The 26032-nt window shown below is 49.0% G+C and overlaps 1 protein-coding gene across 2 annotated transcripts in view; it reads left to right on the plus strand.

The window, feature by feature from the left end:
• The window catches only part of Acan (aggrecan), a 62952-nt gene that overhangs the window by 26512 nt on the left and 10408 nt on the right, over positions 1–26032 (plus strand). For both annotated transcript variants that reach the window (NM_022190.2, XM_087585055.1), the window contains 11 exon segments: positions 3269–3345; positions 5635–6018; positions 7402–7576; positions 9381–9508; positions 10850–11143; positions 12193–12597; positions 13559–13733; positions 14168–14295; positions 15459–15752; positions 18219–18422; positions 19458–22928. In NM_022190.2, the coding sequence (NP_071526.2) occupies positions 3276–3345; positions 5635–6018; positions 7402–7576; positions 9381–9508; positions 10850–11143; positions 12193–12597; positions 13559–13733; positions 14168–14295; positions 15459–15752; positions 18219–18422; positions 19458–22928 (5728 nt within the window). In that variant the 5' untranslated portion in view covers positions 3269–3275.

Raw genomic sequence — 26032 nt, forward strand, 5'->3', positions numbered from 1 at the left:
CCATCCCCAGGGCCCTCCATGTACCATCCCTTCCCACGGCCTCACTTTCCTTCCCACTGAGAAAGGTCTCTCTGTCCACGAGTGAGCGTGGGCTGGCAAAGTCGGTCGCCTCACATAAAAGCCTCACTGAGTCTCTGAGAGGCCTGGAGCCCAGACAGAATGGATTTGCTCCCTATTTTCTTTACACTGAGAAAACACACACAGACACAAGAGCATATTTATTGCAATAATTCTATCCCGAAGTTTTTAAGAAGAAGAAATAAAATTAGTTTTGCTGCCCACTCCACACCAGACCCCTCCCTTTCATTCCTTCACATTTCCTGGTCTAAGCCAGGGAGAAAAACAGAGCCAGCCCAAGCCCCACAGAGCACCATTGCACCCCAGACAATGTCCAGCTTGTTCAGAGAGCGAGGAAGAAACACAACTCCGAAACATACACAAGACTTCCAAGTGAAGGGTGTTCTGAGGGAGGAACAGGCTAGCTTTGTGTCTGAGTCTTTGGTAAAGCTCCCTCTGCAAACACACCTCAGGCCGATCTTCCCTGACCCTCCAGGAAGCCCTGACTGGTTGACTGAACTTGAACAGGAGCCCCTCTCCAACTCTGTGTCTCCTCAGAGTACCAGACATGGGGCCCCAGAAAATATTTTAAATTAGTATCTAAATCAGAAAAATCCCCAACGAGAAGCAAGGGGCCATTTCTTGGAACTATGGAACTTTCCAGACTTTATACAGCGTGGGGGTGATGTGCCTCTACCCCCTTAGACATACAGACCTTTCATTTCTCAGACATGGATAAAGGACGGATGGTCAAAATGGCCAAGTTCCAGAGATAGGAAAGGGTGACCTTGTCCTGCACCCAGACTGTTCCTCCCCAGAGACTCCAGAATGTCAGTGTCTCCTCTCCCCACAAACTTGTGCTCCTAAGGGTGCTGCTCCCTGAGCTCTGCGCTGGGCTAGCCCAGCCCATGGTGAGTAAGCAGAGAGCGACACCTGCTGGACCATTTGACTCCGAAAGCTGAGGTTGAGGTGTGGAGGCTGGGGTTCTGTCTCCACGAAGGATGCTCTCTGTGGCTGCAGACCCCATCTGTCCCTTACCGTTGCCCCATCCCCAAGGCTTCCTTTCTTCTTCTTGGACCAAAAGTAAATGCTGCTGCCGCTGAGCATAGGGGACAGGGCCACACAGTACAAGTCTCAGAAGGTGTGTGTGAGACATGGTTGTGTAACCCTCCAGGGCAGTGGTACCACGAGGTCCAGACTGTTTCTACATGCAGCTGGCTGGATGCTATTGCTCCAGATGATTACTTGACAAATTCAGTTATGCTTGCTGAATGTTTGGGGAAGAGCTTTAAGTGGTGGTTGCAACAGATCTGTGTACACAAATAGCAACTGACCAGCTGATGACAATCAGGGAAGCTTGACTCTAATTCACGTGGCCATAAGAAGGCCACAGGAGTCCTAGGTGCTCACCTCCTGGTATTTAATTGTTCCTCTCACAGCCTGATCAGTGCAGGGAAATGGGGGGGGTGGTTGTAAAGAGAGGTGGATGTGGGGGAATACCCTTACGGGGGAGGGAGAGAGGACAGTGGGATTATGGACAGGAAACCGGGAAAGGGAATAACATTTGAAATGTAAATAAAGAAATATATCCAATTAAAAAAAAAAAAGAAAGAGCTGTCTTCCTGATTCTAGCCAGGACCTTGAATCTTACCTAAAACTTTGACACATGATCCTTGCTAAAATATTCGAGGTTCCTGAATTTGAAGTGGGTATGTCATCCCCAGATTCTGTCAGGGAAGACAGATCGTTTGTCATTTCCGAAGGGTCATGTTAGGGTTCTTTAAAGAAACAATTCTCTCTCCCTTCTTCCCTTTCTCCTCTCACCTCCTTCCCTCTCTCTCCCTCCCTCTCTCTCCTCCCCTCTTCCTCCCCATCTCTTTCTCCACCACTCTTTATTCCTCCTCCTCCCTCCTCCCTTTCTTCTCTCGCTCCCTCTCCTATGTCATTAGTGGGCTTGAGCATATCTTAAGTGGCTCAGTCACTCAGCAGAGCTGTTGCTGCGTGTGCGCATGTTCACATGTCCACATGTGCACGTGTGAGTCACTGGCATGTCCACATGTGCACGTGTGAGTCACTGGGTATCAAGCATGTTAGGAAAACACTCGAGCACTGAACCACACCCTAACCTTCCACGTGGCTTCTTGATGCAATTAAGATGCACCATAAATGCTAAGGGTCTGGGGCTGCTTAGTGAGTCCCTGGTGGACGGTCTCAATCACATTTCTGATAAGCAGTGATGCACGCTAAGAGTAAAGACACAGAGTAGAGTACAGGAAATACACTGTAACCACCAATTATTGTCACTGCCAAGTCTCCTGTACTGTATACATAATTACGTTCCCCATACTTTCATATGACTGGCACGCAGTAGATTGGCGTGCACCGTCATCTTTGCAGACAGGTGAGAAGTGTGTCGCACTGAGACAGTGCAGTGTCTCCAGGCAATGGTGAGTTTTTCGCCTCCACTAGAATCTTCTTGTTCTCTGGGTGCTCCACCATTGACCAGTCATTTCTTTTCAGCAGAGGACATCCCCTTGCATGGCTCTGTGTGTCTGTGTGTGTGTCACAGGGAGAGGGAGAGAATCAAGACAATACAAGGGGAGGCTGTGGTTCTCCAGAGCTGCAGAGACTCCCAGGAGGCCAAGGCAGCTGGCTGCACATACTCAGTTTGAAGCTCCACATGTTCAAGCCCCAGGAAAAGCTGATGCCTCAGGTCAAGTCCAAAGGGAGGAGAAAATCAGCGGGAAGGCCATCAGGGAAGAAGTCTCTCTCCCTCCACAGAGGGTCCTTTTTTGTTTAAAGCCTTCATGGGGGTGGCTGTGACCCACCCACACTGAAAAGGGAGGCCATTCTAGGTCTACAGACTCCAGAGTTTATGCAAAACCCCTCACAGATATAGAACAGAGCATAAACCTGAGCATCTATGGTCTGCCTGTCACATATCACTGGCTACCCCAGGAACTCATTAGGATGAGTCTCCACTGGCTAGGAGATGGGGGAACCAGTACACCAGCCATCTTGGAATTAAGCTAAGAAAGGTCGAAGGTTTCTGAGGAAAGGATTCTTAGTGAAAACACTGTCCAAACCATGACAACCCGCTGTTGTGCAATGTGACTTCAGAGCCTTGGGCATGAATTTTATCACTTTTTTTTCTTCCTTTAACTATCCCGTGCTTTAACTGTCCAAATAACATCCCTGTTGTCTCTTCCAGCTGAACTATGACCACTTTACTCTTGGTCTTTGTGACTCTGCGGGTCATCGCTGCAGTGATCTCAGAAGAAGTTCCAGGTGAGAGCAATTCCTTGCTATGGCTCCTTCATTCAGTAGGGGGTGAGTGCTGGGTTCTGAGTACAGGATACAACTTTGTTTTGGGACACAGCCCTGCTCCCCTTTTCTGGATGTAGTAGGAAGGCACGCACACACACACACACACACACACACACACACACACACACACACACACACTGCTACAAATGTACCTACTCCTGGATGCCCTCAGCAAGGAGAGCTGCTCAGCCTCCTTCACAGAGCCCTCCCCTCAGTGCTGTCATTCAGAACCCCTCACAGTGTGAATGAAGCAGAGAGAAGGCATGGGGAGCCAGAAAAGGAGCATGGGTGGGACCACCAAAGAAGAGAAAAGAACCTGAGGAACAACGTTGAAAAGAGACTGGTTACCCTCTAGAAGTGAGGGAACAGCCCTGGGGTGAGCTCCCCACCCCTGACTCAAGGGACAGGTGAAGAACCTCACACATGGTGTGGGGATCTGAGATTCAAGGACTGAACACATCATGAGACCTCCCTAACAGTGTGTGTGGGCGCAATAGTTGGCTTGCTCATGGGGAGTGGGGGCAAGAGGAGGCTTGAGCTCCCTTCTTCCCACCAACCCACTGTATGCCAAGGCAAAAACTACAGGACTTCAGGGTCACGGAAAAAAACTTCGATGGTCAAATGGAAAGACACACAGTATTTTATTCACTCACAGCTGGCCTGATTCACAGCTTTTGAATATGTAGATGTGTTATCTGGACCTCCAATGGTGCTCAGAGACCCAGGAATATCCAGACCCGCCATCACCCGGGGAGATGTGTCCACAACAGCAAAACAGTCCACTAGGGTTGACTGAGAGCTTTGACAACCACCAAGTTGGACTCAAACGTGGCCTCTGCCTATCCCCTGAGGACCAGTACTACAGAGCCAAGCTGTGGCCAGTGGCGTCAGGGCAGGGCAGCAGATGGAGGTGTTTGTGGAGAGATGGTGGAATCTGTCCAGACATCAAAAGGTCCAGGCTGGACTCCAGACATTCCTGGCTCCCCTCCCCTTACCCTGCTATGTCTCTGCCACCCACAACTACCTTAAACATTTTTATTTCAACCTGTAGCATCCCTTGAAAGGAAGGGTTCTGAAAATTTAAGACCTGCCATGAAAGGTGCTGTGTGGAAAGCTGTTTCTCTCCCATTCCAAAAGAGTTCAGGAAACACTATGTCTTCTCTATTGACACACTACATCATTTTTATGCTGTCTAGTCCTACTCAGTCCCACATTTCTAGGTCTGACTCTACAGGGAAAAAAAATGTCTGGCCTCCTGTTCTCCTCCCCAACCTTCTTGTCCTTTACTTCAAAAGGTCCCAGTTAAAGCCCAAGCAGACCTCCCGGAATAATATATCTTTGAAGCTCTGTGTCTCAAGTTTAAAGGTTGTGTAGAATTTTGTATACCCCCTAATAGTTGTTACACCCAACATGTAGGGCAGTCACTGCCTCTATGAGAAAATGTCTCAGAAAAACAGCTTGCCTGTGGCAAGGCAGAAATCATGCCTGAAGGTACAGTGGAGGGGAGAAGTTCACCTCATGGTAACCTGGAGACAGACAGAGAGAGAGACAGAGAGACAGAGACAGAGACACAGAGACAGAGACACAGAGAGACACAGAGACACAGACACAGAGACACAGACAGACAGAAAGACAGAAAGACACACAGAAAGACACACAGAGAGACAGAGAGGCAAAGAGAGACAGAATGACAGAGACAGAGAGATGGAGACAGGGGGATAGGGAGACTGGGGGAAGGGGCAGGGCTGTGCACAAGCTACTCCTTGCAAAGTCGACCTGCAGTAATTTATCTCCATCTCCCTCCAATGAGGCAGCACCAGTCCCCTCTCATAAGACCACCCAACCTTCCACACATGAACCCTTTTGTGGAGAACTCATCATAGTCAAAATAAGCACTCCAATATATTTTTCTAAAATCTCCGAATCAAGCATATCAGTACTCTAAGAACAGGGGGCCTATTTACCTCAGAGTTGGCATCCCCTTTAGGTGTTTAAGGTTCAAGGTCTCTCTGGCACTTTTTTTTTTTGGCTCTGAATTTTGTCTTAGGGTGGGCAGACCAGAGGTCTTCAGAGATGCAATCTAGAGAGGGTGCCGTGAGGCTCCCTGGGAATCCACGAGGTTCCCACATGGTGGGCTGGATGGGGGCTTCTTGGATGACTGCATTTTCAGGGCTGGGGGAGGGAGGCAGAGACTTGTGGTCTCTATAATTCCTAACACATTTGTCTGTCCCTCCCACCCTTCCCTCACAGACCATGACAACTCACTGAGTGTGAGCATCCCTCAACCATCCCCACTGAAGGCCCTCCTAGGGACTTCCCTCACCATCCCCTGCTACTTCATCGACCCCATGCATCCTGTGACCACTGCTCCCTCCACTGCCCCCCTCACCCCAAGAATCAAGTGGAGCCGTGTTTCCAAGGAAAAGGAGGTGGTACTGTTGGTGGCCACTGAAGGACAGGTTCGAGTGAACAGCATCTACCAAGACAAGGTGTCACTTCCCAACTATCCAGCCATCCCCAGCGATGCCACCTTGGAAATCCAGAACCTTCGCTCCAATGACTCTGGGATCTATCGGTGTGAAGTGATGCATGGCATTGAGGACAGCGAAGCCACCCTGGAGGTCATAGTAAAAGGTGAAGGGCCTCCCATTGGGCCGCCATGCTGCCTGTAGAAAGAACTAGAATGATGTCCCCAGCAGTGTGGGCCTTGGTGACTAGCTCTCCCACTCACTCGCCCCTCTGCATGCTCATTTTCTCTTTATTTTCCCCTAATGTGAGACTGACTGGCAAATGCTGTTCTCTGTGGGATTGGGACTCCAGGAGTGGGACAGGTAAATAATCCTGGTATTGGCAGCTTGTTTGCCAGCAATCACTCACTTGTTGGGTGTATCTGCTTTTCTCATTGCTGTGATTGAATGCCTTACAGGAGTCCACTTGAGGGAGGGAGGCATTACCCTGGCTCACAGTTTGAAGGGATACAGCCAACCGTGGTGGGGCAAGATGGCAGCAGAAGTGTGAGGCAGATAATCACACTGCATCAACAGTCAGAAGGAAGTGCTCACCCAGATTACTTTCTCCTTCTTTCTTTTTTTCACTCTGGGACCCTGAACTGTGTGATGGCACCACCTACCTTCAGGGTAGGCCTTCCCTCTTCAGTTAAACCCTCACAGACATACCCAGAGGTGTGTCTTCTACCTTTTAGCAGGCTTTGTAAGTGTGCCCATTTTGCACCTAAGTAAATGAGTTGCTAGCATGTCTGCTGTGACCCTAGAAATGAGGGAAAGTGGGTTCCTAAAACGTCATTCATCTAGGTATCTCCCCCCTCTCCACCCTTTATTCTCAGCTTCGGAGACCAAAGAAATGACTGATGATTCACTTCCTCATCGCCTTTGTCTCTAAGAGGTCTGGTTAGGATGCCACTGAGCTAGGGCAGGGGAGATTAGAGGGTCCTGGAGTGACCAAAAGAAAATCACAAGGAGACAGTTTTTGCCTTAGTTCCAATAACTTTCTTACTGTCAGGATTATTATAGGTGTTTTAAAATGAACGCCTTGTGGGGGAGTGGTGAGCACCCTGTTAAGGTGGTGGGATGGGGTGGAGAGGAGACAGGGTTCCAGCAAAAGCAAACTTCAGTAGCTGAGGATCTACTGACAGCCGATCATCATGATGGCTTCTGGGGGGAGGAAGTGCCCGTTTTCTTTAAGGGTACAGTCCCTAGGAGGTTGGCCACACTCCAGTAGATGTCCCACACCCAGGAATACACAGGCTGCACAAGTTGGACTCAGTGGGGGGGGGGGCAGAGCTGGAAGGGGTTAGGGAGAGAAGTTGAGGTGCATATGATCAAAATACATTTTAAGTATGTATGAAATTCTCATGAATAAGAAAGATTATAATAAAAATTCAAAGCCGAGAACTATGTCAGCCTGGACCAGATAGGATTCTTGTCACCATTTATCAAGGGCTTCAATAACCAGAGTTCACACCTAACCTGCTCTCCCTCTGGTCCATGTGTCCTACAGGCATTGTGTTCCACTACAGAGCTATTTCCACACGCTACACACTGGACTTTGACCGAGCCCAGCGGGCTTGCCTTCAGAACAGCGCCATCATCGCCACCCCTGAGCAACTGCAGGCCGCCTATGAGGATGGCTTCCACCAGTGTGATGCAGGCTGGCTGGCTGATCAGACAGTCAGGTAAGACCCTGACCCCCTGAAGAAAAACTGTCAGAGCTGACAGCCAGGTACCAGAGTCCTAGCAGAATGAAGCAGATGATGGGGTGGGACAATGATCTGCCCTGAGCTGGAATGAACATGATCCTCTGGCCAGTCTAGGGTCCAGCCTTGTCGACATACATACCCAGCGTCCCATCCCAGGTCCCCATTATTCACTCTCCAAGGAAAAGACAATACCAGTGGCCATGTTCTCAACTCCACCACTCTCTTTGCCTGTATTTCCTCTTGATGTTTCTTTGCTTCTGGTTTGACAGTGAGTTTTTTACTAGGAGTTTAATTTACTTTTGCTTATTGCCTTTTTGTTTTATTGCTTATTGCCTTTTTGTTTTATTTATATATAAATTATATATTATAACACATATTATAATAATATATTACATGTTTCATAATTTATACAAATATATTGCATTTATATTGCCTGCTTATTCATATCCTTTTTTGTGAGACAAGACATACATACACCAAGTGTCTAGAAACATCTTTTCTGAGGGAGTCCTAGGAGCCACACGGCAAAGCAGAGCAGACAGAAGCCTGCCTCAAGCATCCCAGTACAGTGCAGCAAGCCTGTGGAGACACTGTCCACCTCATGTGCATCCTAAGGGTAGCCCCAAAGCCGGCCCACAAGACCTCAGGAAGACAGCTGTACAAGCTGGGACAAGCTAGGGGATCTTAGGTCACAGCACTGTTACAGTTTCGTCTCTGCTGTTGAGATTAAACACTGATCAAACACAAGTTGCGGAGGAAATGGTTTTTTCCAGCTCTTCTTCCAGGTCGAGGTCTATCACTGAGGTAAGTGAGGGCAGAAACACTTGGAGGCAGGAACCATGGAAGAATGCTGCTTGCGGCTCACGGTCTGGCTCACCCACAGGCTCATTCTCAATTAGATTTCTCACACAGCCCAGGCCCATCTGTCTAGGGATGGTGTCATCCATTGTAGGCTGAGCTCTCCTATGTTGATCAGAGCTCAAGACCTCACAGACCTGGTCACAAGCTAATGTGAGCAGTCCCTCAATTGAGACCCCTTCGGATGACTCTAGACTATGTTGAGTTAACAGCTGGAGCTAACTGGGACAGGCACTTTCTATAAAAATTAGTAGATAGACCAAAAAAAAAATAAGTAAGACAACAGTCAAATATGGCAAGAGTCCACATATTGACCTCAAGAAGAGCTAGACTCTAATCCCAACCCTGGAATTTGGAAGCTGTGCATTTGTCAACAAAAAGGTTAGCATTTCTGGACCTTACTTCAAGTGTAAATAGAGACCAGCCCTTGCATCACTTAGTGGGCATAAGATTCATGTGGTACCAAGTAGGCACCATGGCCAAACCCAACCCAACCCAACCCATTCCTCGTTTCTGTAAATATCATCGTGCTGAAACCTAGCCATGCTCACTCGGTTACATGTTGTCTGCAGCTGCTCTGTGCTGCTGCAGTTCAAATGACACCACAGGGGCCCATGGTTTGCAAAACCCACAAGATTCTGGCCTTTTATATGGAAAGCATCTTCAGGGAGAGAGTGTTTGGTACCAAGAGCGCTTGGTAGGAGAGGCAGCCAGACTTGTGGGCAGCACTGAGACTGGAGGGATGGGACTGGAGGGATGGGACTGGAGGGATGGGACTGGAGGGACGGTTGGCATACACAGCAGACTTGGACAGAAGTAGTTTTATGCCTGTCTCCTCCTATGGAGGCAAAGGCTACAAGAACAGTGACTTTGGGCTTCCCTCTGTTCCTAGTGTCACACTCCCATATTGACTTCCCAACAGATACCCCATCCACACTCCCCGGGAAGGTTGCTATGGTGACAAGGACGAGTTCCCTGGAGTGAGGACCTATGGAATCCGAGACACCAACGAGACCTATGATGTGTACTGCTTCGCTGAAGAGATGGAGGGTGAGAAAGCCGGTTCCCTCCAAGATGTCTTTTCCATCCCCATCATCATGCTCGTACTTAGGATAGCTACACAAGGCCTCCTCTGGGTCACGGCCCTCCCTCAGTCCTCTCTTGCCATGAACAGGAATGGTCTCTTGCTGGAATCTATGCTATTCACTTTGAAAGGGATGTCAGTAGCCATGGGCATCTGCAAACCATCTGGTGCTACCACCGAACCCCAAATTCCAAAGTCCTCTGGGACAGCCTCTTATCCAGGCTCTCAGCATCTCTGGCCAACCCATCCCTGTCTTAAGGTCAATGATGCCATCAAAGCCATGCTCAGGTCTGGGATGTAGCTCAGTGGCAGACCCTGGGCTCCATCCTTATGCCACTCTAGGGCAGACACAACAGACACATGAATATACTTTCTAGCTACCCTCTCTCCACTTCCATTCCTACCCTGGGCCTTTTGTTGGGGTTGTTTGAGGGAGAAACCTGGGGAGCGTCTCTCTTTAATAAGGGTACTAATTTTGAACATAGGGTTACCCTGGCCTGTAGATGACACCCCTTTCCCATCTACCTCTCTGGAAATCCCACACGGTCTGAATAACTCAGCTCCCAAGCTCCTCCCGCTGGGAGAAAAGCTGTGGGTGACATACCCCACCTTTCTTACCACGTAGCCTGCCTTCTCGTTCTCATCTCAGTAGCCAGGGTCTCTACCAACAAGCATTTGTGTCTCCATGTTTGACTGACCAGAGACAAACACAACAGTCCTTTTGTCCGAGCCGCCACTGAGCAAGGACACCTGAAACTGCCCAATAAGTGCTCAGAGATTCCGCCCCCTCCTCAAGCACAACCTTGCCAGGTTGTAGGAGATTTTGTTTAAAAGCTAGAAGACCCCCAAATTATCCTATAATGGCCTCTTTGGGTACTGCTGACCCTGGTTTGGAAGGCAGTACTCTAAGGGATCAAAAGGTGAGGCCTGCTTTTCTCATCAGATTATGAATTTGGGATGCTTTCTTAGGAACAGGCAGTGCCTGTCTTAAAGGAGAGCTCCCCTAGTGGTGGGAGGGTGAACTTCAATCCCCGGGGCTTCTGATTTCAAGATTGCTCCACCCCTTGCTCTTCAGGCAGATTTTTTTGGGGGGTGGGGGCGGGGATCCTTGTTAGGAGATTGGTGCCGTCTTACCCAAAAGTTCTGAAAGGAATGGAAAGTGGGAAGTCACAGACAAGCCGTGAAACACTAACGCAGAACCAAGGATAAAAAGGATAAACCTCCGAGAAAAGACGTGGACCTCGCGGGAACACAGACAGCTTGGGATGTGAGTGAAACCCTCACCTAGTGTGATGTGTCCTTCACAGGTGAGGTCTTTTATGCCACATCCCCGGAGAAATTCACCTTCCAGGAGGCAGCCAACGAGTGCCGGAGGCTGGGGGCACGGTTGGCCACCACAGGCCAGCTCTACCTTGCCTGGCAGGGCGGTATGGACATGTGCAGCGCTGGCTGGCTGGCGGACCGCAGCGTTCGCTACCCCATCTCCAAGGCTCGGCCCAACTGCGGAGGCAACCTCCTGGGTGTAAGGACTGTCTATCTGCACGCCAACCAGACAGGCTACCCTGATCCCTCATCCCGCTACGACGCCATCTGCTACACAGGTGGGGCTGGGGCTGAAGGTGGGAAGGGGGTTCTCGCCACCGAAATCAGATCCCAATAAGGTCTTGAGAAGGGACCACTGAGTTCCTGAACCCCATATTTTTTTATCCTGTCTTCGGTTTTCATTGCTTCTTAACGTATAAAAGATGGAGTCACAATGTATCCAGCCCTGTTTCATCAGCTCCACACAGAACAGCATTTAAAGTATATGCTTCCGAGCCACTGTTTTCTTGGGTTTGAATCCCAGCTTGTCCATACAAGGATGGCTCATTTCCTATATCACTTCTACAGCCCAATCTTACTTGAACAGGGATACCGTCTCTCCCAAACGCCTCTCTTCTCTTTTTGATAATTGACCACTCTTTGGAAGAATATCACCCTCAGGATATTCTCTTTATTAATAACTGCCTTATGTCTGCCAGCCCCTCATTTGTCTAGGACTCTGAGGTAGTCAGTTCTCCAACAATGCCTGCATCCATTACACAAAGCAAGATTCAGGCTTCCCCTTCCTCACCGATTCACACTCTCCCATGGGACACAGAGCAGGCAAAGTAGCAGCTGGTGGGGAGGCAGAAATAGGAACTGATTTTATTTGATAAGCAGAGAGCTAGTTGATCTATATACCAGGAGTGGCTTCTACAAATTCAGCCAACCTCAGACTCTTATTAATAATTTAATTGCATCTGTACTGAATAGGTGCAGGATTTTTCTTGCCATTGTTATGCAAACAATACACTATAACAGCTATGGAAATGGTGCATACACTGTTTGAGGAATTATATGCAACCAAAAAATGACATTAGATTCCAGCAGTGGCCCAGAAGTTACATAAGGGACTCTAGCAGTCACAGAGTTTGGCATCTGCAGAGGTTTGGAACCATCCCAAGGGAAAGGAAGAGCCACAAAACTCAGATACCCGAAGCCCTCATGGTGGGCAGGGCCAGGTGCCTGGCTCCAGCCAAGTAGAAGGAAATGGGGCACATTCAGCTCTTGTCTCCCTCAAAACAGCCCTAAGCTCAGCACTAAAGCCTGTCTTTGCCTCCTTCCCCAGGTGAAGACTTTGTAGACATCCCAGAAAACTTCTTCGGAGTGGGTGGTGAAGAGGACATCACCATCCAGACAGTGACCTGGCCAGATCTGGAGCTGCCCCTGCCCCGTAATATTACGGAGGGAGAAGCCCGGGGCAATGTGATCCTCACTGCAAAGCCCATCTTCGACATGTCCCCCACTGTCTCAGAGCCTGGGGAGGCCCTCACACTTGCCCCTGAAGTGGGGACCACAGTCTTCCCTGAGGCTGGGGAGAGAACTGAAAAGACCACCAGGCCCTGGGGCTTTCCCGAGGAAGCCACACGTGGGCCTGATTCTGCCACTGCCTTCGCCAGTGAGGACCTGGTGGTGCGAGTGACCATCTCTCCAGGTGCAGTTGAGGTCCCTGGTCAGCCCCGCTTGCCAGGGGGTAAGTACACCCTCCTGTACACCCTCCTGCAGGGCAATTATGTCCACTCTTTGGTCACAAATCATTAACCTCAAATGAAGTCACCTGTGGAAAACAGGGTTTATATCAGGCAGATGAAAGTACCACATGGTTCACCACAAAATAGACTTGAAAACCACTGCTCTGGGTGACCGCATGGCCTGGCCTGGCCTTGTCCTCCCAACAGGATAGAAAATCGACCGAGTTTGGTGAGCAGGCTGAGTGCAGCTGGTCTGAGGCAGCGGTGACCTGACAGTGCTTCCACAGTCCTAAAAAACAGAGGGAGGGGAGGAGTTAAAAAGAGAAAGGTATTTGGGGATGTGTGAAAAGTAGGTAATGAAAATATGTTCCAATTTCAGTGCCTACCAATAGAGTTTGATTGGATCAAAGCCACAGCCACTTATTTAAGACTTTTTCTGTGGCTAATGTAGGACTGCTGTGGCTGAGTTAAGCAAAGGAATGGAATCACATTGTCTCACAAAGCCCATTCCAGAGACCAGGTGTGACGCTATACATCTGCATCCCAGAACGGGAGGGTCAGGCAGGAGAGTTGTGAGTTCAAGGCCAGTCTGGTTTATATAGCAAGACTCTATCTCAAGAAGAAGAAGGAGGAGGAGAAGAAAAAGAAAAGCCTAATATGGTTATCTGGTTCTCTCTGGAAAACACTTGCAGCTCTTAGGCTAGGTGGGTGATGTTCCCTATACTGGGAGAGGGCTATCACTCGGCAGAGCCCAGCTGATCCCCACATGCAAATCTACACTCCGGTATAGGGTCTTGATGATGTCCCCAGCTGGGATGACACTCATCTGCTAGGACGCTCATGATATCACCAAGTAGAACCTCAGGTGGAATTGATCCATCTGCTATGTCTAAGCAAAGGAGCTAAGCTCAGAACAGACTGCAAGAGCATCCGTCTTACCTCTGTTCTTCCCTCTCCACCCAGGAGTTGTATTCCACTACCGCCCGGGCTCTACCAGATACTCTCTGACATTTGAGGAGGCACAGCAGGCCTGCATTCGCACGGGAGCAGCCATAGCTTCTCCTGAGCAACTCCAGGCTGCCTATGAGGCAGGCTATGAGCAGTGTGATGCTGGCTGGCTGCAGGACCAGACTGTCAGGTAAAAGACAAGCCAATCATCCAACCATTCCCAGTCACAACCAAGAAGCTCCCAGCCTGACTCAACACCCAGGACTAGTGATTGCATAGCTCCCTAAGTTACACACACACACACACACACACACACACACACACACACACCTAAACCAAGGCATATTCTGAAAGATGGTGACAGGAACTTTGCTATACCAATATCTTAGTAATTTCCCTCCAAGAGACAGAGAAAGCCCTAAACACCCCTTTCAAACACTTCCACCCACTAATGCTTGACAGAGTATACTCTTATGTAAGAGACTCTCTTCTGAAGTCTTCCAAAGGCTCGAGAGACTTGCCACAATGGACATACCACCTGCTTTGAATCATAGCAGATGATCCAAGATATGCCTTTCCTACCCCCAGGACAGCCCCTCACCCCCTTCCCATCCTCTTTCACAGATACCCCATTGTGAGCCCACGGACCCCATGTGTGGGTGACAAGGACAGCAGCCCCGGAGTCAGGACCTATGGCGTGCGCCCATCATCAGAAACCTATGATGTCTACTGCTACGTGGACAAGCTTGAGGGTACAGGCCGTATTATTGCATGCCCATCCCGGGATCAGCAGAGACTAAGGGAGCGTCATAAAAGGGAGGGATAAAATTGTCACCACCCACCCTGGCCTGCTCCCACACAGCTCTCCAGGTGGAGAGCAGGCCCACCCCTCGCCTCTTTCAATTTGAGTGCCTTCTCCCTGCCAAAGGCTCGAATGCTTTCCCCCTTGTGCTGTGGCATGACGTTGGTCCCTCAGAAAGCCATGAGTTCAGTAGCTAAGTTGATGGATTTGTTATAAATAAATGTTGGGTGTCCCCTCCCAGTGCCCAGGAACAAGTCAAAGGCTCCGAGAAGCCCCAAAGCTTGGAACCTTTTCAACTCTTTACAACTTAGCATTGCCCAAGCTTATTCAACTACAGACCTGTTCTGCCTCATTCCTTTTAATTGCCATGAACGTCACTAAACTGCCTCTCCACTGAGCCCAGCTTGGAAAATGCAGTGTTCTGGGAGAGTTTAAGCGTGGCCTCTCACTTAACCTCTGTAAGCCTCAGTTTCCCTGTCTGTAAAACATGTCTGCTTAATACTCACATCAGAGGATCTTCTGAGTATTGGTTGAGACACATAAAAAGTGCCTGCCCCAAACAAAGGCAGGGTAATTACCCAGATAGGGCTCTGGGTAATTAATATGTGGGTGCTGAACCCCCAAAGGAATGGGAATCAAGTCCACAGCAGTCACTGAGCTCATGAGAGAGCAGGGAGCTAAGAGCACTTGGGGGACTGGGGTTGCCAGCCAAGCCCCACTGTTAGTCAAGGGAGGGGAGCATAGGTATGAATGGAGAGCCTTAAAAAGGGTGTGAGTGGTAGAAACTAATTTCTCATAGATGGACTAGCTTGACCCAGCTCAACTGTGACACTGTCTTTTTTTAGTAAGGGATGTCCCAAGAAACAGGGAATTCTTACTCAGTACAAAGTAGAGAAGCTGGTCTCTATTGTCCCAAGAGATCTATGGGTGTAGCTTTGGGCTGGAGGAGGGGACTGAGGCTGGGGCCTACAGGGGCATTGCCACATACTCCTATGTGGTAGATATGAACAGCCCTGGTGAGCTGGGTGGGGGTGCCAGGAGCTCTGCCTCAGAGCAGGAGGAACATGGCTATGCACACATGGATCATCACACCGCCATTGCCTCTGTCCCCAGGGGAAGTGTTCTTCGCCACACAAATGGAGCAGTTCACCTTCCAGGAAGCTCAGGCCTTCTGTGCAGCTCAAAATGCTACCCTGGCCTCCACTGGCCAGCTCTACGCTGCCTGGAGCCAGGGCCTGGACAAGTGCTATGCTGGCTGGTTGGCAGATGGCACCCTCCGATACCCCATCGTCAACCCTCGGCCTGCCTGTGGTGGTGACAAGCCGGGCGTGAGAACTGTCTACCTCTACCCCAACCAGACCGGCCTCCCTGATCCACTGTCCAAGCACCATGCCTTCTGCTTCCGAGGTACTGTAGTCCCCCCCCACCCCATCTTCCTGGGAGGATCCCTTACAGGTTCCTCTAAATAGTGACAAGTGGCTCCTACTTCAAAGGAAGTCATATATATATATATATTATATATATTAATATATACATGTGTATATATATGCATATATATATATATATAAATGGAGATAGTGTGTGTGAAACACTCCATATGTGTTTATGTAGAATGTCATATACTGTTTTCCTTATATGTTCTTGTCAGTTTTCTTCTACCTGTAAATATCTTTGTAGTAAGTGCAATCAAACAAGTCTGGTGTCCTTTGTCAAGCACCAGCCAGCCACATGCTTAATTGACCCATATTGTGAGGCACTACCACTGTACTATCAGCTGTCCGTACCAGTAAGGCGGTTGAGATCATCATGCTACGTTCTGATTGCTTCAATTCTCACAGCATCCATATAGAGTAATGGTGCACCCACCAGAATGGAGATTGTAGACTGCTGTGAACCGTGGCTGTGACATAGCACATCAAACTGAGTGTTGGAACAACTTCTTGTGTATCAGGATTAACTTTTTAAGATTTATTTCTACCATGTTTAATTATGTGTGTGGGGGAAGGGGCATATGTGCAGGTGTCTTTGGAAGCCAGAGGCATCAGACACCCAGGGAGGTGGAGTTCAGGCAGTTGTGAGATTCAAACTCAGGTCCTCTGTGAGAGGAGTGCACACTCTTAATTAACCACTGAGCCATCCCACCAGGCCCGAGGATTGCTTTTAACTAAAGGCCTCCAAGGTCCTCTGTCTTGGAGGGACACCTTTTCATTTTACCTATTTATTGTTTGTATTTTGAGCCAAGGGTGGCTTCGAACTCCTGATCCTCCTGCCTTCACTTCTAAGTGTTCTGATTACAGGCAAGTGATGTGGCACCATGTCTGGTGGTGGGTGGAGCCTTACTTTTTTCTTGTGTGTAATTTTAACATTTTAATTTTAATTAAAAAATTAAATTGACATACACAGCATTATATTTCACTATGCATTATCTTTTTCTGATTGCCTGCCTTCATTTTTTTATTAAAAATTATTATCATATATTTTGATCATGTTTTTCTCCTCCCAGGTCCTACCCGCCTCCCTACCCACCCGACTTTATGTTTGTTCTCTCTCTTTTAAAGAAAAGAATGAATGAAACAATGGGGCTGGAGAGATGGCTCAGTGATTAAGAGCTCTGGCTGCTTGCTCTTCCAGAGGACCAGGGTTCAATTCCCAGTCACCACATGGCAGTTCACAACTGTCTATAACTCCAGTTTCAGGGTATCCAACACCCTCACAAAGATGTACTTGCAGACAAAACACTAATGCACATAAAATAAAATAAAAAATAAATGGACAAACAGTGAAACACTGCTAAAATGAAAAGCAAAGCATAGAAACAAGAGACCAATGAGACCAAAAAATGCCAAAATAAAGCACAACTTCTCTTTATACCTTCACAATTGCCACAGCTTTGAGGGTAGCTTAGGCTGAATAGAAATATACTATCTCAAAAATAATAAATTAATTAAGGTCCAAAAATTCATTTAAGAGGGCCAATCCCCTCCCAGGGGAGTTACTGATGCCCTTGTCTCAGTGGGCATTAGAGATTAAACCAGTACACTTCCTAGTAAATTTCTAACCATAACTTCCACCACCCACCCAAAACCTTCAATGGACTCAAACCTCCTTTTTGTTTGCTTGTCTGTTTGTTTTAAGACAGGGTCTCATTATATAGCCCTGGCTGTCCTAGAACTTGCTATGTAGAACAGGCTGGCTTCTAACTCATGGAGATCTGTCTCCCAAGTGCTGAGATTAAAGGCGTGTTCCGCCATGCCAGGCTTTAAACCTTTTATCACTCCAGAGAGAAAACTGGTTCCTTCCTGACCTTCTCCAGGTTGCCGGCTTCCCTCAAATCAGAAATCACCCCTAGCCTATGAATCCTGCCCAGGGCAAATGCTGTGATAGCTGGTGAACTCTAAAGATGAGCCTCCTGTTTAGGGAACTGACACCCAGAACCTAACTCTGCCTTCAAGGTGGGCAGGATCATGACGGATCTTGACCCGAGAGATTTGCCCTGGAACTTCTAAGTCATTGACCTTGGGCAAGTCACAGAAGCAAGCCACCACTTGTTAGATGCAGTCTCTTCTCAGTTAAGATAAAATCTGCTTATAAGCATAAAGGCTTTTGGTCCAGCATCATACATGATAGACTGTGGGGAAGAGATACCCCAGAGCACGGTGTCCTAAGCTGATGGGGTACAGGGTACATGGTGCCATCATCCAGTACTACAAATGGCAAACAGCTATCTCGCTGACGTAGAGACTGGGGTGGGTTAACAAGGTTCTTGTACAGGACAGTTGTACCTCGGGGTCCCCTTGCTCCTCTGTCCCTGAAGGGCAAGGCAGAACGGACTCTGGTCAAAGGGCAGGACCTCACTTGCCACATCTTCTTCAGGTGTGTCAGTGGTGCCCTCTCCAGGTGGTACACCCACATCGCCCTCTGACATAGAGGACTGGATCGTCACTCGAGTGGAGCCTGGCGTGGATGCTGTCCCCTTGGAGCCGGAGACGACAGAAGTACCATATTTCACCACTGAGCCAGAAAAACAGACTGAATGGGAGCCAGCCTACACCCCAGTGGGCACATCCCCATTGCCAGGTGAGTGTAGCTGGTCTCTGGGCCATGCCTTGAAGCATGTGCACTATCCCCACACTCCTGCCTGCTATGGAATGCCCAGGTGAGGGTGGCGTCTGGGGAGGGTGGGGCTCAAACTCACTATATAGCCCAGGCAAGCCTTGAACTTGGAATCCTCCTGCCTCAGCCTCCTAAGTAGTGACAGATCTGCACCACCAAACCCAGATAAAAGTTGTATTAAAAATACCAACAAAAACAAGGCAAGTGGGGTGCAATCATGTTTGAGACGGTGGGATATTTCGACTTGCTCTACCTTTCGGGTCCTTTGTGACAGGGACCTCAGCATGAGCACTAAGGCATCTTTATGAACAGCACCGCTTGGCCCTGCTGACCTGGAGATGGGTTCTCCCACTCAAACAGCACTGGCATTGTCAGGAGGGCTTATGAGAACAGTCCCTAAGCCAGAACAGCCGGCTTCTCTGTCAGCACTGGGTTCTGTTAGGGGCCTGGAATTGGCTTATGGACCAAGACCCTAGTAGCCCTCATATGAAACCCATGAATTGGATACAAGAGACAAGGAAGCACTTGAACGGAGAACTTGGCTTTTTCAGGGATAGCCCCTACCCACTTCCAGTGAGTAACATAGATGTTAGCCCTTGGAGTCCCACAAAGCACAGGTCATAGAGCCTGTGGCCCTGAGGGTGTAAAGGGAGCTTCCCAAGCCATCCCCACCCCCTTAATTTTCTTCCCTTTCTTCCTCTCTCCTTCATTCCTCTCTCTCTCCTTTCAACCTCCTTTGTCGTAACACTTAAAACATATCCCTTAGCAATCATCTGACATGTTCCCACACTCTTTTTTTTTTTCCGGAGCTGGGGACCGAACCCAGGGCCTTGCACTTGCTAGGCAAGCGCTCTACCACTGAGCTAAATCCCCAACCCCGTTCCCACACTCTTAAAAGACATTTTCTGTGGAAGGGAGGAGTTCAGGTCCATGTACGACTTTGAAATGGAGCAGAGTTCACGATCCCACACTTCACCTTGCCTTCCTTCTTTCCTCCAGGGATCCCTCCCACATGGCTTCCCACCGTCCCAGCAGCAGAGGAACACACCGAAAGTCCCTCTGCCTCTCAAGAGCCCTCTGCCTCGCAAGTCCCTTCCACATCAGAAGAGCCATACACACCTTCACTTGCAGTGCCAAGCGGGACCGAGCTGCCCAGCTCAGGGGACACATCAGGGGCACCTGACCTCAGTGGTGACTTCACAGGCAGCACAGACACTTCAGGACGCCTTGACTCCAGTGGGGAGCCATCAGGAGGCAGTGAAAGTGGACTTCCCTCTGGCGACCTTGACTCCAGTGGTCTCGGCCCCACAGTGAGCTCAGGCTTGCCTGTAGAAAGTGGGTCAGCCTCGGGAGATGGAGAAATCCCCTGGTCGAGCACTCCCACAGTTGACAGACTGCCCTCTGGAGGTGAGAGCCTTGAAGGTTCTGCCTCTGCCTCTGGAACAGGAGACCTTAGTGGGCTGCCTTCAGGAGGGGAAATTACAGAAACTTCTGCTTCTGGGACAGAAGAAATCAGTGGACTTCCTTCTGGAGGAGACGATCTAGAAACTTCTACCTCTGGAATAGATGGAGCCAGTGTGCTTCCTACTGGAAGAGGAGGTCTAGAGACGTCTGCCTCTGGAGTAGAGGACCTCAGTGGACTTCCTTCTGGAGAAGAAGGTTCAGAAACATCTACCTCTGGAATAGAGGACATTAGTGTACTTCCGACTGGAGAAAGTCCAGAAACTTCTGCTTCTGGAGTGGGAGACTTGAGTGGACTTCCCTCAGGAGGAGAAAGTCTAGAAACATCTGCTTCAGGTGTAGAGGATGTCACCCAGCTTCCTACTGAAAGAGGAGGTCTAGAGACTTCTGCCTCTGGAATAGAGGACATCACTGTGCTTCCTACTGGAAGAGAAAATCTAGAAACTTCTGCCTCTGGAGTAGAGGATGTCAGTGGACTTCCTTCTGGAAAAGAAGGTCTAGAGACTTCTGCCTCTGGAATAGAGGACATTAGTGTGTTCCCTACTGAAGCAGAAGGTCTAGAAACTTCTGCCTCCGGGGGATATGTCAGTGGGATTCCTTCTGGAGAAGATGGTACAGAAACCTCTACTTCTGGAGTAGAGGGTGTGAGTGGTCTTCCTTCTGGAGGAGAGGGTCTAGAAACGTCTGCCTCTGGAGTAGAAGATCTTGGTCTTCCTACAAGAGATAGTCTAGAGACTTCTGCCTCAGGAGTAGATGTTACTGGGTATCCTTCTGGAAGAGAGGACACAGAAACCTCTGTTCCTGGGGTAGGTGATGACCTTAGTGGACTTCCTTCTGGACAAGAAGGCCTAGAGACCTCAGCTTCAGGAGCTGAGGACCTTGGTGGCTTGCCTTCTGGAAAAGAAGACTTGGTAGGGTCTGCTTCTGGAGCCCTGGACTTCGGCAAGCTACCTTCTGGAACTCTAGGAAGTGGTCAAACTCCAGAAGCTAGTGGCCTTCCCTCTGGATTTAGTGGTGAATATTCTGGAGTGGACATTGGAAGTGGCCCATCCTCTGGCCTGCCTGACTTTAGTGGACTTCCATCCGGCTTCCCAACAGTCTCCCTTGTGGACAGTACCTTAGTGGAAGTGATCACAGCCACCACTGCCAGTGAACTGGAAGGAAGGGGGACCATCAGCGTCAGTGGTTCAGGAGAAGAGTCAGGGCCGCCCCTCAGTGAGTTGGACAGTAGTGCGGACATTAGTGGTCTCCCTTCAGGAACTGAACTCAGTGGCCAAACATCCGGATCTCTTGATGTCAGTGGAGAAACATCTGGATTTTTTGATGTTAGTGGACAGCCATTTGGGTCTTCTGGCACTGGTGAGGGAACATCTGGGATTCCTGAAGTCAGTGGACAGCCGTCAGGGAGTCCTGACACCACTGAGATATCTGAGCTTAGTGGACTGTCCTCTGGGCAACCAGATGTCAGTGGAGAAGGGTCTGGAATTCTCTTTGGCAGTGGCCAATCCTCTGGCATAACATCTGTGAGTGGAGAAACCTCTGGGATTTCTGATCTCAGTGGGCAACCTTCAGGGTTCCCAGTGCTCAGCGGAACAACACCTGGAACCCCTGACCTGGCTTCTGGCGCCATGAGTGGCAGTGGAGATTCTTCTGGCATTACGTTTGTGGACACCAGTCTTATTGAAGTGACCCCTACCACATTTAGAGAAGAAGAGGGGTTAGGGTCTGTGGAACTCAGTGGCCTCCCTTCTGGGGAGACAGATCTGTCTGGCACATCTGGGATGGTGGATGTCAGTGGACAATCTTCTGGAGCAATCGATTCCAGTGGACTCATATCCCCCACTCCAGAATTCAGTGGCCTCCCAAGCGGAGTAGCTGAGGTCAGTGGAGAGGTCTCTGGAGTTGAGACTGGGAGCAGCTTGTCCTCGGGAGCATTCGATGGCAGTGGACTTGTCTCAGGTTTCCCTACTGTGTCTCTTGTAGACAGAACTTTGGTGGAGTCTATAACCCTGGCTCCTACTGCTCAAGAAGCTGGAGAAGGGCCTTCCAGCATTTTGGAATTCAGTGGTGCCCATTCTGGAACACCAGACATATCTGGGGACCTCTCTGGGTCTTTAGACCAAAGCACATGGCAGCCTGGGTGGACAGAAGCCAGCACAGAGCCACCAAGCTCCCCATATTTTAGTGGGGACTTCTCTAGCACCACTGATGCAAGTGGAGAATCCATAACTGCCCCAACTGGCAGTGGGGAAACCTCGGGGCTTCCGGAAGTCACTTTAATCACTTCAGAGTTAGTGGAGGGCGTGACTGAACCAACTGTTTCCCAGGAACTTGGCCATGGTCCTTCTATGACATATACTCCCCGGCTCTTTGAGGCCAGTGGGGAAGCCTCAGCATCTGGGGACCTTGGTGGACCTGTAACAATCTTTCCCGGGTCTGGGGTAGAAGCTTCAGTCCCAGAAGGCAGCAGTGACCCATCTGCTTACCCTGAGGCTGGAGTGGGAGTGTCTGCTGCCCCTGAGGCCAGCAGTCAATTGTCTGAGTTCCCAGATCTGCATGGAATCACCTCTGCCTCCCGTGAAACAGATCTGGAGATGACAACCCCAGGCACGGAGGTGAGCAGCAACCCATGGACCTTTCAGGAAGGCACCAGGGAGGGATCCGCTGCTCCAGAAGTGAGTGGAGAATCTAGCACTACCTCCGACATAGATGCAGGCACTTCAGGTGTGCCTTTTGCCACGCCCATGACTTCTGGAGACAGGACTGAAATCAGTGGAGAATGGTCTGATCATACCTCAGAGGTGAATGTTACCGTCAGCACCACCGTCCCAGAGTCCAGGTGGGCCCAGTCTACCCAGCACCCTACAGAGACACTTCAAGAAATCGGATCCCCAAATCCCTCATACTCAGGAGAAGAGACCCAAACAGCAGAAACAGCCAAGTCCCTGACAGACACCCCTACCCTTGCTTCTCCAGAAGGGTCAGGAGAAACAGAGTCAACCGCTGCAGGTATGGGGGTTATTTTCTCTTTGCATGCGGTTGGGATATAGGCAAGTGTAGTCCAAAAGGAGGCATGATAGCGTTAAAGTTCAAAGCTCAGCTGGACAGTGTGAGATAATTCTCCAAATCTCTCTGAGCCTTATCCATGAAGTGGGAAGAGTACTGAAAAAGACTAAACAGGATATGGATGTGAACAAAGCAAGCGCTGAGTGTCGTGCCATGTTCACGGCATGACCTTGTGAAGATGACTGACTTCCTTCCACTGGGGTTAGATCCATGAACAGTCTCGAGTGGGTGGCACCATCTGTGCTTGGCACAGGGAGAGAGTACCTACTTAGGTATCAACAGAAATTATGTTTGCAAACCTGTTCCCAAGTAAATGTGAGATGAGAGAGTACATCTGCTGGTGGCATTTATGGCCAAATATTTATTTTGTGTGGGGCTAAAACCTGCACAGTTTAAGGGATTATGAAGTCTCACTTGAGCTCTGTCATGATGCTAGACTCTGTGTTCCCAACCCATCCCAGGCCACCGGGACTTCCCAGTGCTGTTTCAGTGCCTCACCTCTACCCTCTCTGAGCCACCAAGCTCCAGTAACTAGATTTGGGGGACATCTTGATCCTTCTACTATACTGGGACAGTTTTCATAATCAGAGAAAAAGGTACCCCACATATTGGGGACTGAGAGAACAGGAAGGCAGAACTCCCAGGAGTGAGCTGATTCTAAGCCATCCTCAAAGACTTGGAGCATCTCACCACCCAGTCATGGGAGCTCAGAGGCTGTTCTGGTCTCTAGGCAGTTGAGTTCTTGACGCCTACCCTCTAGGTTCTGTATAGAGGAGCCGTGTGGTCCAGGGACATACCTGGAAACATACTTGCGGCCCACTGGCCACAGTGGCCAACACTGTGATGTAGGGAAGCTCTCATTAGCTATGAGTAGGTAGACAGGTGCTAGATAGACTGACTCCTGCAGCCTCCAGAGGGGAAGTCATGCAGAAGCAGCCTCTCTCTACTAAGGCAGGGTTTCTCATAAAGGAGCTTTATTCCTGAGACATATTCGAAAATGGAGAAATGTATCCTAGAAGAAATCCAACTAACAAGAAGTACCTGCTGGCCAGGTCCCCAGCCTCAGAGGCCTTTACATAACACACAGAAGACTCTGTATTCTTAGACGTTAATATATAAGCATAATACCTCACCATATAGTACAGCCTCATACTTAGTGAACATGCTTCATACTTAGCACATACACAGTAAATACATGTGTGTACAGACAGTGGAGGCTCTCTACCCACTCTTCCCTTGCTGGGGTCACTCTCTACAGACCAGAACCTAAAGGCATCTAACCCCAAAGACAGAGAAGGTCGACTTTTCTTCCTGCCCAAGAACAGCAGTATTGCCTGCCGGAAGGTTCTGAAGATGGTATGGCCAAATCTCTCTACACCTGGTCACACCATTCTCAGAAACTCTTTCCAACCTGGGAAATTTCCAATCAAGACTTGTGACCTCAGCTGGGCATAGTGGTGCACACCTGTAATCCTAGCTCTTAGGAAGGGGAGGGAGGTGGAGGCCAGCCTCAGCTACAAAATGAGATTCTGACGAGGGGTTGGGGAGAACGGAATGGACCTCGGGAGCCCTAAAATTAGTAAAAATAGCAATAGAATTTATTCTTTATTATTCTTCCCAGGATATAAATAGTCATATCTATAACCCCAGTCCTAGCACTCAGGAGGCTGAGACAGAAGGATTCCCAAGAGTTTCAGGCCAGGCTGGGCTACAGAGTGAGACACTGTCTCAAAATAAAAGAAAAGAGGGATGGAAGGGGGGGAGGAGACATTAGCAATCTGTCATAAGAACAGGCTTCCCGGTTACCTATATCTCCCTCACTCTGCCTCCACTGCTCAGATCACCAAGAGCCACAGGTATCAAGATGCAACATTATTCCTATGAGATTTGAGTATCCAGGGGATCCTTTCCCAGGTAGAGGGGCTGAATTTAAAGGAAAACATTCAGTGGTAACCATCACCTTGCTTCATCAATATTCTGTCCATAAACAAGTTCTTGATAAATCAGGAACCAGTACTTTTGACGACAGGATAAATATCTAAAACTTTGTGTGGTTGATGCATGCCTATGATAGTAGCGCTTAGGAGACTGAGGCAGGAGGATTAGCAGTTCAAGGTTATCCTAGGATAAATTATACCCAATCTCAAAATAGATATAACAATAATAATAATAATAATAACAACAACAACATTGGCTTCATGAATGTTCATGTTCTTAATCTGGTCCAGTTAAAAATCAGCAGCCTCGGGGCTGGTAAGAGGGCTTAGCAGGTAAAAGCATTTGCTGCTGAACCTGACAGCATGAGTTCAATCCCCAGGACCCACCCCGACAAGGTGTCCTCTGACCTCCACACTCATGCCATAGCGAGCACCTGCCCCCCATGCTAATTAATCAAATGTAATAAAAGCCAGAAGCCTCTCCCCCACCTTGTTACTGGTGGTGCCCACACGAAGTAGGCTTCTGACTGGGACCACCATTTCAATGCAGCTTAGTATCCCCTGAGAAGCTCCCAAGATAGATCTTGCCTGGGCTCCACAGCAAGCTGTTGTGAGGCTTTTGGTCTGGAGAAGAACTGTCACTGGCATCTTCTCAAAAGTCTTTTGAAAAATAAAATTAACTTCTTCAGTGGCTATGAAATGTAGCCATGGTTGAAAAACACTGCTCTAACCAGATTGCACATCGGTTCTCCATGTGCATCCCACTCTGGCCTTGAACTCACGGCAATCCTCCTTGAGTTCAACCCCTTGAGTGTTGAAATCACAGGTGTGGACCCCCACACCCAACAGATAGATACGGTGATTGATAATGTAACAATAGATGTAATAACACATACTTCCATGACCTCATTTCACCAAAACGTCCAGAGGCAGTTACTGACTATTTCAGCTAGCAACTGGCTGAGCTGAAAAGGCAGCATATCGAAGATACATTTAAGGTCAACTTTTAAAATAGAGCAGTCTTGAAATTCGTAAGGAGCAATTCCCTACTTTTAAATGTAAAGATCATTCTTTTAAAATGCAAATTGAGATTGATAAACACATTTTTAT

Source organism: Rattus norvegicus, chromosome 1 (assembly GCF_021556685.1).
Source record: "Rattus norvegicus strain SHRSP/BbbUtx chromosome 1, alternate assembly SHRSP_T2T, whole genome shotgun sequence".
Classification (NCBI taxonomy): Eukaryota; Metazoa; Chordata; class Mammalia; order Rodentia; family Muridae; genus Rattus; species Rattus norvegicus.